General features: G+C 43.8%; 1 protein-coding gene across 4 annotated transcripts in view; it reads right to left on the bottom strand.

Annotated features, from left to right (window-relative positions):
• LOC126175282 (ninjurin-2-like) overlaps positions 1-13954 on the bottom strand; it is a 146906-nt gene that overhangs the window by 52721 nt on the left and 80231 nt on the right. For 3 of the 4 annotated variants that reach the window (XM_049921943.1, XM_049921945.1, XM_049921946.1), the window contains exon 2: positions 10833-11006. In XM_049921943.1, coding sequence (XP_049777900.1) covers positions 10833-11006 — 174 coding nt within the window. Of the gene's footprint in view, positions 1-2459; positions 2712-10832; positions 11007-13954 lie in introns of all 4 variants that reach the window. The other variant, XM_049921944.1, reaches the window with a different exon arrangement.

Genomic DNA, 13954 nt, shown 5'->3' with positions numbered 1-13954 from the left:
AATTATATTATAATATAATTTATATATATTATAATTATGTATTATTTATATTTTAGGACAATTAATCTGTAAAAAACACACCACATGTCATAAGGAAAGCGTGCAAACCGTCTGAAGATAAATCACAACGATTCGAAACCGGTAACGGTACCCTTTGAATAAAGGAACTGAAAGTAAATTTGTGGCTGGTTGCTGTCCTAACGCCATCAACAGTTGCGAATAACTGTGGTGCGGTGACATGGCGCATTGTAATGGGAACATGAAATTCATGACTGGCTGCAAATGGTCTCCAAGCAACGAACATAGCCATTTCCGGTCACTGATCGGTTCAGTAGGACCAAAAGACCCAATCGATTCTATGTCAAAACAGCCCACACTGTTATGGAGCCACCACCAGCTTGCTAAATGTCTTGTTGACAACTTGAGTCGATGGCTTGATGGGTTCTGGGCCACACTCTAACACTACCATCAGCTCTCACCGACTGAGATCGGGACTCATCTGAGCAGGCCACGGTTTTCCGGTTGTAGGGTCCAACCGACACGGTCACAAGCCCAGGAGAGGCGCTGCAGGCGATGTCGTGCTATCAGCAAAAGCACTCGCGTCGCTCGTCTGCTGCCATAGCCCATTAACGCCAAACTTCGCCGCACTGTCCCAACAGATACTTTCGCCGAACGACCCACCTTGATTTCTGCGGTTATTTCACGCAGTGTTTGTTGTCTCTTAGCACCGACAACTCTACACAAACGCCACTGCTCTCGGTCGTTAAGTGAAAGCCATCGGCCACTGCATCGCCCATGGTGAGAGGTAATACTTGAAATTTGGTATTCTCGGCACACTCTTAATACAGCGGATCTCGGAATATTCAATACCCTAGGGATTTATTAAATGGAATAGCCCAAGTGTCTAGCTCCAACTACCATTCCGCGTTCAAAGTCTGTTAACTCCCGTTGTTTGTTGTTGTTGTTGTCTTCAGTCCTGAGACTGGTTTGATGCAGCTCTCCATGCTTCTCTATCCTGTGCAAGCTTCTTCATCTCCCAGTACTTACTGCAACCTACATCCTTCTGAATCTGCTCAGTGTATTCATCTCTTGGTCTCCCTCTACGATTTTTACCCTCCACGCTGCCCTCTAATGCTAAATTTGGGATCCCTTGATGCCTCAGAACATGTCCTACCAACCGGTCCCTTCTTCTTGTCAAGTTGTGCCACAAACTCCTCTTCTCCCCAATTCTATTCAATACCTCCTCATTAGTTATATGATCTACCCATCTAATCTTCAGCATTCTTCTGTAGCACCACATTTCAAAAGCTTCTATTCTCTTCTTGTCTAAACTATTTATCGTCCATGTTTCACTTCCATACATGGCTACACTCCATACAAATACTTTCAGAAACGGCTTCCTGACACTTAAATCTATAATCGATGGTAACAAATTTCTCTTCTTCAGAAACGCTTTCCTTGCCATTGCCAGTCTACATTTTATATCCTATCTACTTCGACCATCATCAGTTATTTTGCTCCGCGAATAGCAAAACTCCTTTACTACGTTAAGTGTCTCATTTCCTAATCTAATTCCCTCAGCATCACCTGACTTAATTCGAGTACATTCCATTATCCTCTTTTTGCTTTTGTTGATGTTCATCTTATATCCTCCTTTCAAGACACTGTCCATTCCGTTCAACTGCTCTTCCAAGTCTTTTGCTGTCTCTGACAGAAATACAATGTCATCGGCGAACCTCAACGTTTTTATTTCTTCTCCATGGATTTTAATTCCTGCTCCAAATTTTTCTTTTGTTTCCTTTACTGCTTGCTCAATATACAGATTGAATAACATCGGGGATAGGCTACAACCCTGTCTCACTCCCTTCCCAACCGCTGCTTCCCTTTCATGCCTCTCGACTCTTATAACTGCCATCTGGTTTCTGTACAAATCGTAAATAGCCTTTCGCTCCCTGTATTTTATCCCTGCCACCTATAGAATTTGAAAGAGAGTATTCCAGTCAACATTGTCAAAAGCTTTCTCTAAGTCTACAAATGCTCGAAATGTAGGTTTGCCTTTCCTTAATCTATTTTCTAAGATAAGTCGTAGCGTCAGTATTGCCTCAGGTGTTCCAACATTTCTGCGGAATCCAAACTGATCTTCGCTGAGGTCGGCTTCTACCAGTTTTTCCATTCGTCTCTAAAGAATTCGCGTTAGTATTTTGCAGCTGTGACTTATTAAACTGATAGTTCGGTAATTTTCACATCTGTCAACACTCCCGTATTGCGGCTATAATAACGTCGGAAACCTTTTCACATATATCATCTGAGTACAAATGTCAGCTCCGCTAATGCACTGCCCTTTTATACCTTGTGTACGCGATACTACCGCCATCTGTATATGAACATATCTATATTCCACGCCTATTTGTGACCTCAGTGTATTACCCTAAGTTCTATCCCCGACCAGTTCGTCTTACCTGCGACCGACAGCGGTGTGGCGGGGTAGTGCGCGGGTGTCCCGCTGCGGGCAGCTAGGCGAGGTCGGTGCCCTTGAGAAAGTGCCCGAGACTGGGGTCAAAGGCGGAGATGAGCAGGTTGAGCGCGGTGACGACGACGGAGAGGGCGAGCGCGATGTAGTTGATGACGAGCGCCGAGGCGCGGTAGCTCTGCTGGTGCAGGCGGCAGTCGCGCAGCAGGTTCAGCGACAGGAAGAGCACGCCCATCACGCCCTGCGCAGCACCGCCACCCACTGCCAGGCACTCCGCCAGCCACGCGCTACAGCTCGGCACAGCCGGCTACTAACCCAGCACACAGAAGCAAGCTCAAGCAGTACGTCTACAAGCTGGTGCGACTCCGTGATACACATGCACCTGTGTCTGGAGTTCAACTTCCCGTCGACAGTCTTTTTCCACGGTGTACTGCTCCTGGAAACGTTCAGTCATATCCCATTTACCTAAGGCTGCGGCAAGAGAGTCTCACTTGGGTATAAACTAATCGAATGTACCCAGACACTTATTCATGGACTGAATTACAGAGTGATTCCACCATGTGCCTTTACGATGGCTCGAAATATGCTGAGAATGCTTTCAATGAGCTGTCTGACTGCCTGTGAAGGATGGCAGCCCATTTTCCTCAAGGGCCGAAACCAGAGAAGGTAGTGATGTTGAACGCTGGGATCTGGAGGGAAGTCGGCGTTCTAACTCATCCCAAAGGTGCTCCACTGGGTTAAGGTCGAGACTCAGGACAGGCCAGTCCATTTGAGGAATGTTGCAGTGCAAATCACAGAGCTATATAAATGATAGACTGAATAAGCCTGAAGGGCGTTGAAGACTGCGAAAGAAAGGTTCCACCTTTGCTGAAAATGCTATGAATGACTGTTATTCTTATAATTTTAAATGATTACAAAGAATGCGCATGTTCTAGTTCCTTACCGCTGATTAGCATTCGAGGTCTTGCCGCAACAGGCCGGGTGTTGGGAACGTCTCCGTAATCAACGAAATAGTGGCGGCGCGTACTGCCAAGCCGTGTCTCAGAAGATATTCCAGGTTCTTGACTGAACAGTTTCAAGTTAAGAATGAAAATACTGTATCATAACGTATGCCTGGGTTTGAGCTGTGATCCGACGTGCCTTGACAATTGCGCAAGAGGACGGGGTGGAACTCAGTCACGACTATTCGAATGAACTAAGGCGTTATTAGTCTGGGCTAATCCAAGAACCCCACAGAAAACCTCCAGTCAAGACTTAAGTCCCAGTCCTCCGACTATCAGTGCAGTGTCTTAACTGCTGTGTCACTTCGCTTCATGCTCTTCAGCTTTACTTAAACGCAACGATGGATATAAAACTAAAAACGAGATCATATGATTAAGAAGAATTTCACTGTCGAGAAACAAACAGTTAACAGTTGTACACCTCAGCGAGTCTGTCAACTCACAGAGGCTCTTCGTTCTCTCCTTGATAAAAAAATGTTGACATTTTCAAAAGAAAGCCTAATATTGTGAAAACCCTAGTACGATGTTTTGTGCTAAAATGATCCAAAGGAGAACAGTAACATATATTTTAAATTAATGAAAACTACAGAAGCGTTTGTGTGACAGATTATATGTAGGTCAGTTAGGCAGAGCTATAAATACTAGCCTGACTATGCATGAAAGGTGTTGAAGACTGAAAAAGGAAGATTCCATCTTTGCTGAAAATGCACTGAATGACTGTCATTCTTATAATATCAAAGTCCGCCCCCGGTAGCTGAATGGTCAGCGTGACGGATTGTCAATCGTCTGGGCTCGTGTTCGATTCCCGGCAGGGTCGGGGAATTTTCTCCGCCCAGGGACTGGGTGTTGTGCTGTCCTCATCCTATCATCCTCGTCGACTGCAGGTCCCCGAAGTGGCGCCAAATTGAAAGACCGGCACCCGGCAAACGGTCTGCCCCACGGGGGGCCCAAGCCGTACGATTACACACATTACATAATATTAAATGTGACGTTCTCCATAGAAGAACTAAAAGTAGAAAACTAATAACATTTTTCGAAATTAAAAAAAATGGTTCAAATGGCTCTGAGCACTATGGGACTTAACATCTGTGGTCATCAGTCCCCTAGAACTTAGAACTACTTAAACCCAACTAACCTAAGGACATCACACACATCCATGCCCGAGGCAGGATTCCAACCTGCGACCGTAGCAGTCGCGCGGCTCCGGACTGTGCGCCTAGAACCGCTAGACCACCGCGGCCGGCCTATTCGAAATTCTGGCCACTAATAAACACCAGTCAAAGAATCCTGACCTGGTCCTTAATGACGAAACACTGTTCCACTAATCACACTTACTAAAGTAGCAGCAGCCAGTTATTATTTCTCTCGCCATTAATACGCTTGTGACAACAATTGCCCAATCACATCCCATATACTCCTTTCTTCTTTCTAAGAGGTGACCGAGACGTGTAACCAATGGCACCCCATACCATCACGCCGGATGATAAGCCAGTATGGCGATGACGAATACACGCTTCCAATGTGCGTTCACCGCGATGTCGCCAAACACGAATGCTACCATCATGATGCTATAAACAGAACCTAAATTCATCTGAAAAAAAATTACGTTTTGCCATTCGTGCAACCAGGTTCGTCGTTGAGTACACCATCGCAGGCGCTCCAGTCTGTGATGCAGCGTCAAGGGTAACCGCAGCCGTGGTCTCCGAGCTTCTGCAAACGTCGTCGAACTGTTCGTACAGATGGTTGTTGTCTTGCAAACGTCCCTATCTGTTGACTCAGGGATCGAGACGTGGCTGCACGATCCGTTACAGCCATGCGGATAAGATGCCTGTCATCTCGACTGCTAGTGATACGAGGCCGTTGGGATCCAGCACGGCGTTCCGTATTACCCTCCTGAACCCACCAATTCCATATTCTGCAAACAGTCATTGGATCTCGACCAACGCGAGCAGCAATGTCGCAATACGATAAACCGCAATCGCAATAGGCTACAATCCGACCTTAATCAAAGTCGGAAAAGTGATGGTACGCATTTCTCCTCCTTACACGAGGCATCACAACAACGTTTCACCAGGCAACGCCGGTCAACTGCTGTTTGTGTATGAGAAATCGGTTGGAAACTTTCGTCATGTCAGCACGCTGTAGGTGTCGCCACCGGCGCCAACCTTGTGTAAGTGCTCTGAAAAGCTAATCATTTGCATATTCGTCCTGTCGGTTAAATTTCGCGTCTGTAGCACGTCATCTTCGTGGTGTAGCAATTTTAATGGCTAGTAGTGTAGTAAACAAGAAAACTTCCATAGGGATGGTAGTTGTAGCATCATCCCGGTACCTGCACGCTAAATTTTCTCTTTCTGTGATGAAAATTCGTTTAATAGGAAGCGTCTCGTTTCATTAATTTATATCACTGACGTCGCCCACTTGTAGGTACGACTGTAACCACCTACTACCCTTTATTATCGACGGGAAGTTGAACTGTAAGAGGAAACGTCATCTATGCGTGCAATTAAGCTCCATGCTTACCCTCTACCGCAACATAAGAATCGCGTAACTCATCTTTCAGACTGCTACTCTAACAACTAGGGAAAAAAAATTACAAGCGCGTAGCTACTGAAAAACAATTTCCCTCTACCATGAAAAACGAAGGGTAAAACTGTGCTCAACATCTCTCCGACATCAAAATATTTGAAGGAAGTACATGTAACTTAAAGATATGAACTCACAAATTTCAGTAACAAGAAACGCAGCTCGCAACGCGTTATTCGCTACCTTAACTTTCCCTTTCGCTGACGGGTTTCTAATATCTTTTCAGTTTATTTTTGTCATACTGTGTGTGGTATTTATTACTGATTACACTAACTGTCATTAAACCCTACACCAGTTTAATAGTCCACTAATTCGAGGCTTTGCAAGAAAAAATTGACATTCAGGTAAACTATTAATGATTGATTTTGCTGTCATATGGGCCAGCGATAATTCTTTTTCATCTCCATAGTCTGTGTAAAACTGCTAAGCGAAACAATCTGTTGAAAATGTTATTTTGACCATTTTAGATTGTTTAGGACACAAAACAATACAAGAAAATTATCGATGGCAGTCACTTTTTTACTAACGTCCGCAATACGTCACGAGAGTTTACTCTCTCATTTTGAGGTTGCAGTTTTTTCATGCATGCAGTTAGTCGTGTGTGGTAGACTTATTTAAGCAATGAAACTGCTATTGTGTCTATCATGTTGTTCAGAAATGCCACTGATGTAGAGTAATGTGATAAAGTCACGAAGATTTTCAGTAAGCTGCACACAATATGTAGTTACGACGTACAAACTTCTGTAACACACAAACAAATAACTTCTTATGTTATTTTGTAGGCTACTCTGAGAAACCAGAAAAAAATTGAAATCCGTGAATCTGGGTGGTCGAACGTATTAAGCAGTAGCACGTAACAAAACAAGATAAATTAGCCAAGGCGAGCTGATGGTCATTAATGAAGGACAGAAAACCGAGCAACCTAGTATCTGGTTGTTAGAGAGAATTCTGGTAGGATGTTTGTCCCACAAGCCTACAAAAATATCTGTGATCCTAGCTGCCTCCCTTTGGAGTCATTGCAGACCATGCCACGTAGAACAGTTTTCCAAAGCAACACATTCGCCCACTAGTAATTCACGTCCAGACGTCTATTGTCTGTGGAAATACGAGGGCTATCCACAAAGTACATTACGTTTTGGAATTAAAAATAAATAAAGTATTGGAAATTTTTTTTATTATATACAGATGAAAGCCACACTTAAATACTACTTTTCTACATAGTTGCCATTTAAATTAAGGTATTTATCGTAGCGATGGACGAGCTTGGAAATTCCTTCGTCGTAAAATTCGGCCGCCTGCGCCTTCAACCACGTGGTTACTCGACTAACGTCTGAAGTAGTGCTGGAGGGAAATGACACCATGACTCTTGCTGGGCTGTCCATGAATCGGTAAGAGTACGAGGCAGAATTTTGAAGTGTGTGTTCAAGACAACATTTTCAAAATTTCCCTCTAAATCTGCAAATGCTATGAACGTTGATTCGTCTTCGGTTTATCTTCTAAGATAAGTCCTACTATCGCACCTGTATTACGTGTTCCTAAAATTCTTCGGATTCCGGATTGATCTCTCCAGAGGTCTCATTACACCAGTTTCTCCATTCAGCTGTACATAATTTGTGTCAGTATTTGGTAGCCTGGTATCTGAATCTCATAGTTCTGTAATATTTACGTCTGTCAGCACCTGCCTTCTCTGGAACTGGAATTATAAAAAATGGTTCAAATGGCTCTGAGCACTATGGGACTCAACTGCTGTGGTCATAAGTCCCCTAGAACTTAGAACTACTTAAACCTAACTAACCTAAGGACATCACACACATCCATGCCCGAGGCAGGATTCGAACCTGCGACTGTAGCGGTCGTGCGGTTCCAGACTGTATCGCCTTTAACCGCTCGGCCACTCCGGCCGGCCTGGAATTATAATATTCTGCTTGACGTCGGAGACTATTTCGCCTGTCTCGTACCAGGTGAAGAATTTTTGTCATGATATGTTCTCCCAACGGTCTAATTCTAAAGTTATGTCGGTTAGTTCGGGCACCTTTTTCGGTCTTCCAGCATGCTATGATATTCTCCTCGCACCATCAAATCACCTGTATATAACGATCGACGCACAGCACGCTACCACACGTCGATTGATTCGTGCTTTTGATCTCTACGTTTCCACCCGGATGAATATCACAAAGTCCCGTAATACGTAAGTACAGAGTTAGATGGCATAAATGGCTTTTAACCCACCTTACACCCGATCAGAAATCAGATTTTAACCAGTACGCCCGTCAACGACCGTATACAAAGATGTCTTAGCTTTATAGTTGTGACAATGTGTCAATATTCCAGCGGGTATCAGGATTGTTATCTTTGTTTCTCGGCTTGCTCTTTGCAGATCAACATATGTCAATCTCATAACTTCAGATAACGAGATCCCATTAAGAACCGAATGATCTTAGCTTGTAAGCTAGCAGGACACTTTGCAGAAATGACTGTAAATTCCACTTTATTTTTGCATTGTTGATGACTATAACATTTAATGCACAGTTTATCACCTGAAAGACACAATGGTAACTTTCCTCCTGATTACATGCAATGTTGTCAACGTGTTTCATACCAAACAAAATAAGTCGTCTTCAGAGACTACTGCTGCATAAACAAACAATACCAGCATAAGAGATCCATTGTTGTTGTTTTGATCTTCAGTCCTGAGACTGGTTTGATGCAGCTCTCCATGCTACTCTATCCTGTGCAAGCTTCTTCATCTCCCAGTATTTACTGCAACCTACATCCTTCTCAATCTGCTTAGTGTACTCATCTCTTGGTCTCCCTCTACGATTTTTACCCTCCACGCTGCCCTCCAATGCTAAATTTGTGATCCCTGACGCCTCAGAACATGTCCTACCAACCGGTCCCTTCTTCTTGTCAAGTTGTGCCACGAACTCCTCTTCTCCCCAATTCTATTCAATACATCCTCATTAGTTATGTGATCTACCCATCTAATCTTCAGTATTCTTCTGTAGCACCACATTTTGAAAGCTTCTATTCTCTTCTTGTCCAAACTATTTATCGTCCATGTTTCACTTCCATACATGGCTACACTCCATACAAATACTTTCAGAAACGACATCCTAACCAAATGACGCACTTCCATGACAACGCCTGAGAGCTTCATATTGCAGTGAGTGTGGTATGACAGATCACGAGGACAACGTACACTATAGTTGTCTGCCGTCTGAAGCATTTCGTGGAATGAGTGATGAGTTTTAGCCAGAACTGTCGTCGTCAACAAAAAGAGAAAAGTAATGAGACTTACATAACTGCGGGAGAACTGGCCACGCTGTGTTGCTCTATTTGTGTAAACCAGTGTGTTCATCCCTTCCAGATGCTGAATCCGAATTTCAGCTCAGTACAGCCATCACGTGATTTTTGTGGGGACCCTCAGTGTGTATTAAGAAAATGGAACAGCGTGATTTAGAGCAACGTTATGCCATGTTTTTTGTTAAACTTGGGGAAACTGTTAGTATGAATTTTGAGAAGTTGATGCTGGCCTATGATTCCTTATCAAGAGAACAAATTTTTTCGCTGGCACAAATCATTCTTGGAAAGCCGAGAACACGTTAAACATCGTTCCGAGAGACCTTCAACTTCACAAACCGACGAAAACGTTGAAAGTGCGCATGCTCTTGTGAAATCATATCGACGTTTAACAATAAGGATGATGGGTGATCTGTTAAACACTTTCGCCGTACATCAAATTTTGACCGAAAATTTGCACATGCGGAAGGTTCGTGCCAAAATGGTGCCGAAAAGGACAGTCGAAGAAAGGTGTGTGTTGATCATCTTAAGACGATTGCCAATGATCTCGAATGGTTCAGTCGTGTGATAACAGGTGATGAATCCCGTATTTTTTTAGTAAGATCCTGAGACAAAGCGAGGCGAAATGAGGAGTGACGCATTGAGACACCTCCTCGACCGAAAAAAGCTCGAATGAGCTAACCAGAGATCAAAATAACGTTGATTTATATCGTGCATAAAGAATTTGTTCCTCCAGGACGAAATGCCAACCAAGTGTTTTACAAAGATTTCCCTGCAAGGCTCGGGAAAGGATGAATCGACTCAGACCGGACACAATGGACAAGTGGATACTGCATCATGACAACGTCCCATGTCACATGCTCACGTCCATCGCGGAATTTTTGACCTCAAAAGGCATTCCTATTGTTCCGTAGTCATCGTGTTCACCTGATCCGAGTCCCTATGGCTTTTTTTCCCGAAACTGAAAAGTGACTTAAAAGGACAGCATTTTCATACTCTGGAGAACGTTCAAAAGAATGAGACCGACATGTTAAAGGCCCCAACACTTGAAGTCCTCAACGCTGCTACCAAGACTGGGAACAACGACTTGCCGCTGTATAGCTGCTGAAGGGAATTGCTTTGAAGGGGACAACACCACTGCTTGAAAAAAATAAAAACTTTGGTAGATGAAAAATCAGTTTCACAGTTTTCTCACACTTCGTAATGCAACAGTTATGTTTTGCTGTCTTTAGTTTGGTGCATCGAAAGGAATTAACTTGCCACGCATCCTATTGATATTGAAAATTAGTGTCGACACCCGAATCGAGCCCACGGCTGCTGGAGAATCACTGAACTGGCTGGCATGAGAAGCACAAAGAAAGAAGAAAAAATAGAATCGTTACAAAACGAATAGCGTGTGTGAGAGAGACGCTAAGTGCTACTCAGGAACAGGTGCTCTCTACAGAAGCCACGTGTAAACGTTGGGACAGGATGCTCACCTGGAGGACGATGGAGGTGGAGATGAGCCCGACCATGAGCGAGTAGAACTCGTGCTTGCTCCCCGCCTGCAGGACGTACTTGAGCTGGCTGGCATTGGCAGTCAGCAGAGCGATGTCCAGCATGCCCTGCGCGATCGTCTTCTTCGTCGCATACCGGTTGGCGTCCAGCGTTTTCTGCAACACAGAAACCAGCACACTCGCTTCGTTTAGTGTGACTTGCAACCTAGTGCAAGCCTTGTAGAAATAAGAAATACCAACAGCAGCCGTACTTTTTATAAAGTACGTTAATTACGAGGCCAGTTTCGACACTATATCAGTGTAAACTTGGGGCCCCTTATTCAAATTGAAACGTGATACTCAACCCTCGGTGCGTTAGGACATGTGCTATGTCTGTTCGCTGATCCCATTGATTTTTATTTACGCGATGTCTGTACTCCAATCAGTTGATCGATTGCTGGAGTGCGCACATCATGAAAACAGAAATCCATGAGACCAGTGTGTACTTGTCCTAATGTACTGAAGGATGGATGTCGCCATTCAGTTTGCGTACGGCCCTGAAGATGGCACTAACGCAGTGTCGAAACTGGTCGCATAATTAATATATTTTATAAGAAGCATGGCTGTTGGTATTCCTAATTCCTCCAAGTTTATTACCAGCCGCAGTCCCAGGTCCACGTCTGTGAAGGATCATATAAAATTTAGTGCAAGCCTTTCTGGCGGACGCTGTTTCAGTTGGCTTTGTGTCAGCTGTGTGAAGTTTACTTGTTTATTGTGACTGTGGTATCAGTAGAGAGTAGTGTCGTCGTTGTTGCAGGTAACCAGTCATTCTTCCCACGCTCCTCACCTGTAACTGAAACGGAAAGAAACCTAAACAACCGAGGTGTGACTACAAAATTTCGGGACTACTGCTGTAAAAAAAAATATTTTAAAAAATACATATTTAGTTTTTTTCATCCTCAATATACACCACTCGTCTATCCCTACAACTGTCCACACGAATTTTCCATTGTTGGAAACAGTGCTGGAAGTCTTCCTCCGAGAGCTCTCTGACTATGCGTGTTGCTTTTCTTTTCACTGCTTCAACAGACTGAAAATTTGTACCTTTTAATGTAGATTTGATCTTGGAGAATATACAAAAGTCACATGGTCCTAGGTCAGGCGAAGGAGACGGGCGGTCTAGCACTGGGATGCTGTACTTCCTTAGAAACTTCTTAACAGATAATGCTATATGAGCTGGTACGTTGTCTTCATGCAGAACCGGTGACTTGTTTTTCCACAGTTCGAATTGGTTTTTTTTTTCCCACGGAGTTGAGCAAGAATCTCAAGGTAGCAATGTTGATTGGTAGTTTGACCTTCAGGAATCCAATAAAGTAAACAATTCCATCAATATCGAAGAAAACAATCATTCTCGCTTTGAATCTTGATTAGATCATTCGAGCTTTTTTCGCTATCTGTTAATAAGTTAAAAACCAAGATTTGTATAATGTTATCACTCTTCCCAAGAAATTAGGATCATTTTCAATGGTATTCAAAGTGAACATGAAATGTGTGAAAGGGGAGGAAAGGGAAAGGATGGGTAGGAAATCAAAGCGTCAGTTCAAACATTTTCACGAGCTCCTTTTTCTCCGATCGTGAGAGTTTTCGCCGGCCGGAGTGGCCGAGCGTTCTAGGCGCTACAGTCTAGAACCGCGCGACCGCTGCGGTCGCAGGTTCGAATCCTGCCTTGGGCATGGATGTGTGTGATGTCCTTAGGTTAATTAGGTTTAAGTAGTTCTAGGGGACTGATGACCTCAGCTGTTAAGTCCCATAGTGCTCAGAGCCATTTGAACCATTTTTGAGAGTTTTCGGCAGCAGTGTCGCAAACACTTTCCTCGTGTTAAATTGGTTATGCAAAATTTACTTTACGCTTTCTTTGTCAATTTCAGCAGTCGATAGGTTACTCATCCACGTCGAATCAGATTACACACTTTTTCGATATTTTCATCCACGTTTTATGTTGAAGGGCGTCCCGGGCGTGAGTCATCTTCATCTTCTCAGTTATCTTGGAAAAGCTACTCAAAAAGTCGCGTACGTGATAAACAGTCTTTGCCATACACTCGTTTTAGTAAACGATAGGTTTCAATAGCAGTTTTTTTTCCAAGTTTCATGTAAAATTTCACGACAAAAAAAAATGGCTCTGAACACTATGGGACTTAACTTCTGAGGTCATCAGTCCCCTAGAACTTAGAACTACTTACACCTAACTAACCTAAGGACATCACACACATCCATGCCCGAGGCAGGATTCGAACCTGCGACCGTAGCGGGCGCGCGGTTCCAGACTGTAGCGCCTAGAACCGCTCGGCCACTCCGGCCGGCAAAATTTCACGACAGTTCGTTGCTGTATTACTATAGTTATCATTTTTGCGGCAAAACAAAATAACACCTCTTACACAAACCAAGGTCAGGACTATAATGATTTGCTACATTGCTACAGACACCATAGATGCGGCCGGCCGCGGTGGCCGAGCGGTTCTAGGCGCTTCAGTCCGGAACCGCGCAACTGCTACGGTCGCAGGTTCGAATCCTCGGGCGTGGATGTGTGTAACGTCCTTAGGTTAGTTAGGTTTAAGTAGTTCTAAGTTCTATGGGACTGCTGACCTCAGATGTTAAGTCCCTTAGTGCTCAGAGCCATTTGAACCAGAGATGCTGCATTCGATTGAGAAATTTCACGCTTCACAGCTATTGCTCGTTCATCTTTGGCGCATACTTGTTTTGTGACAGCATCAGACCCGATGTTCTATAGTCACACCTCGTAGTGGAAAAAAAAGGTACTTCAGTTAACTTTTCATCGAGTTTAAGGGAACAGCTATAGAACACAAGCAAACAAAATAAATTTCGCTTGTCTGAGTATACCGACAGCATATCTGCCTCAGAAACGGTCAACACACGAGTTCACGTATCGGCACTGCGGCACGTAACTTTTTTAAAAATATTCTACAGACAGTGCTCTGTAGCATCAACATATTCAGTGTGAAGCTTTTTTTGGATGTAGTGTGAAATCTTGCGATGTAAAATGTGTAGCTAGGATGATTGCAGGTACTAGTAGATGGGAACAATGGCAGGAGGGTGTCCACAATGAG

This window comes from Schistocerca cancellata, chromosome 3 (genome assembly GCF_023864275.1).
Source record: "Schistocerca cancellata isolate TAMUIC-IGC-003103 chromosome 3, iqSchCanc2.1, whole genome shotgun sequence".
Classification (NCBI taxonomy): domain Eukaryota; kingdom Metazoa; phylum Arthropoda; class Insecta; order Orthoptera; family Acrididae; genus Schistocerca; species Schistocerca cancellata.
This window is presented reverse-complemented; position numbering and strand designations above follow the sequence as displayed.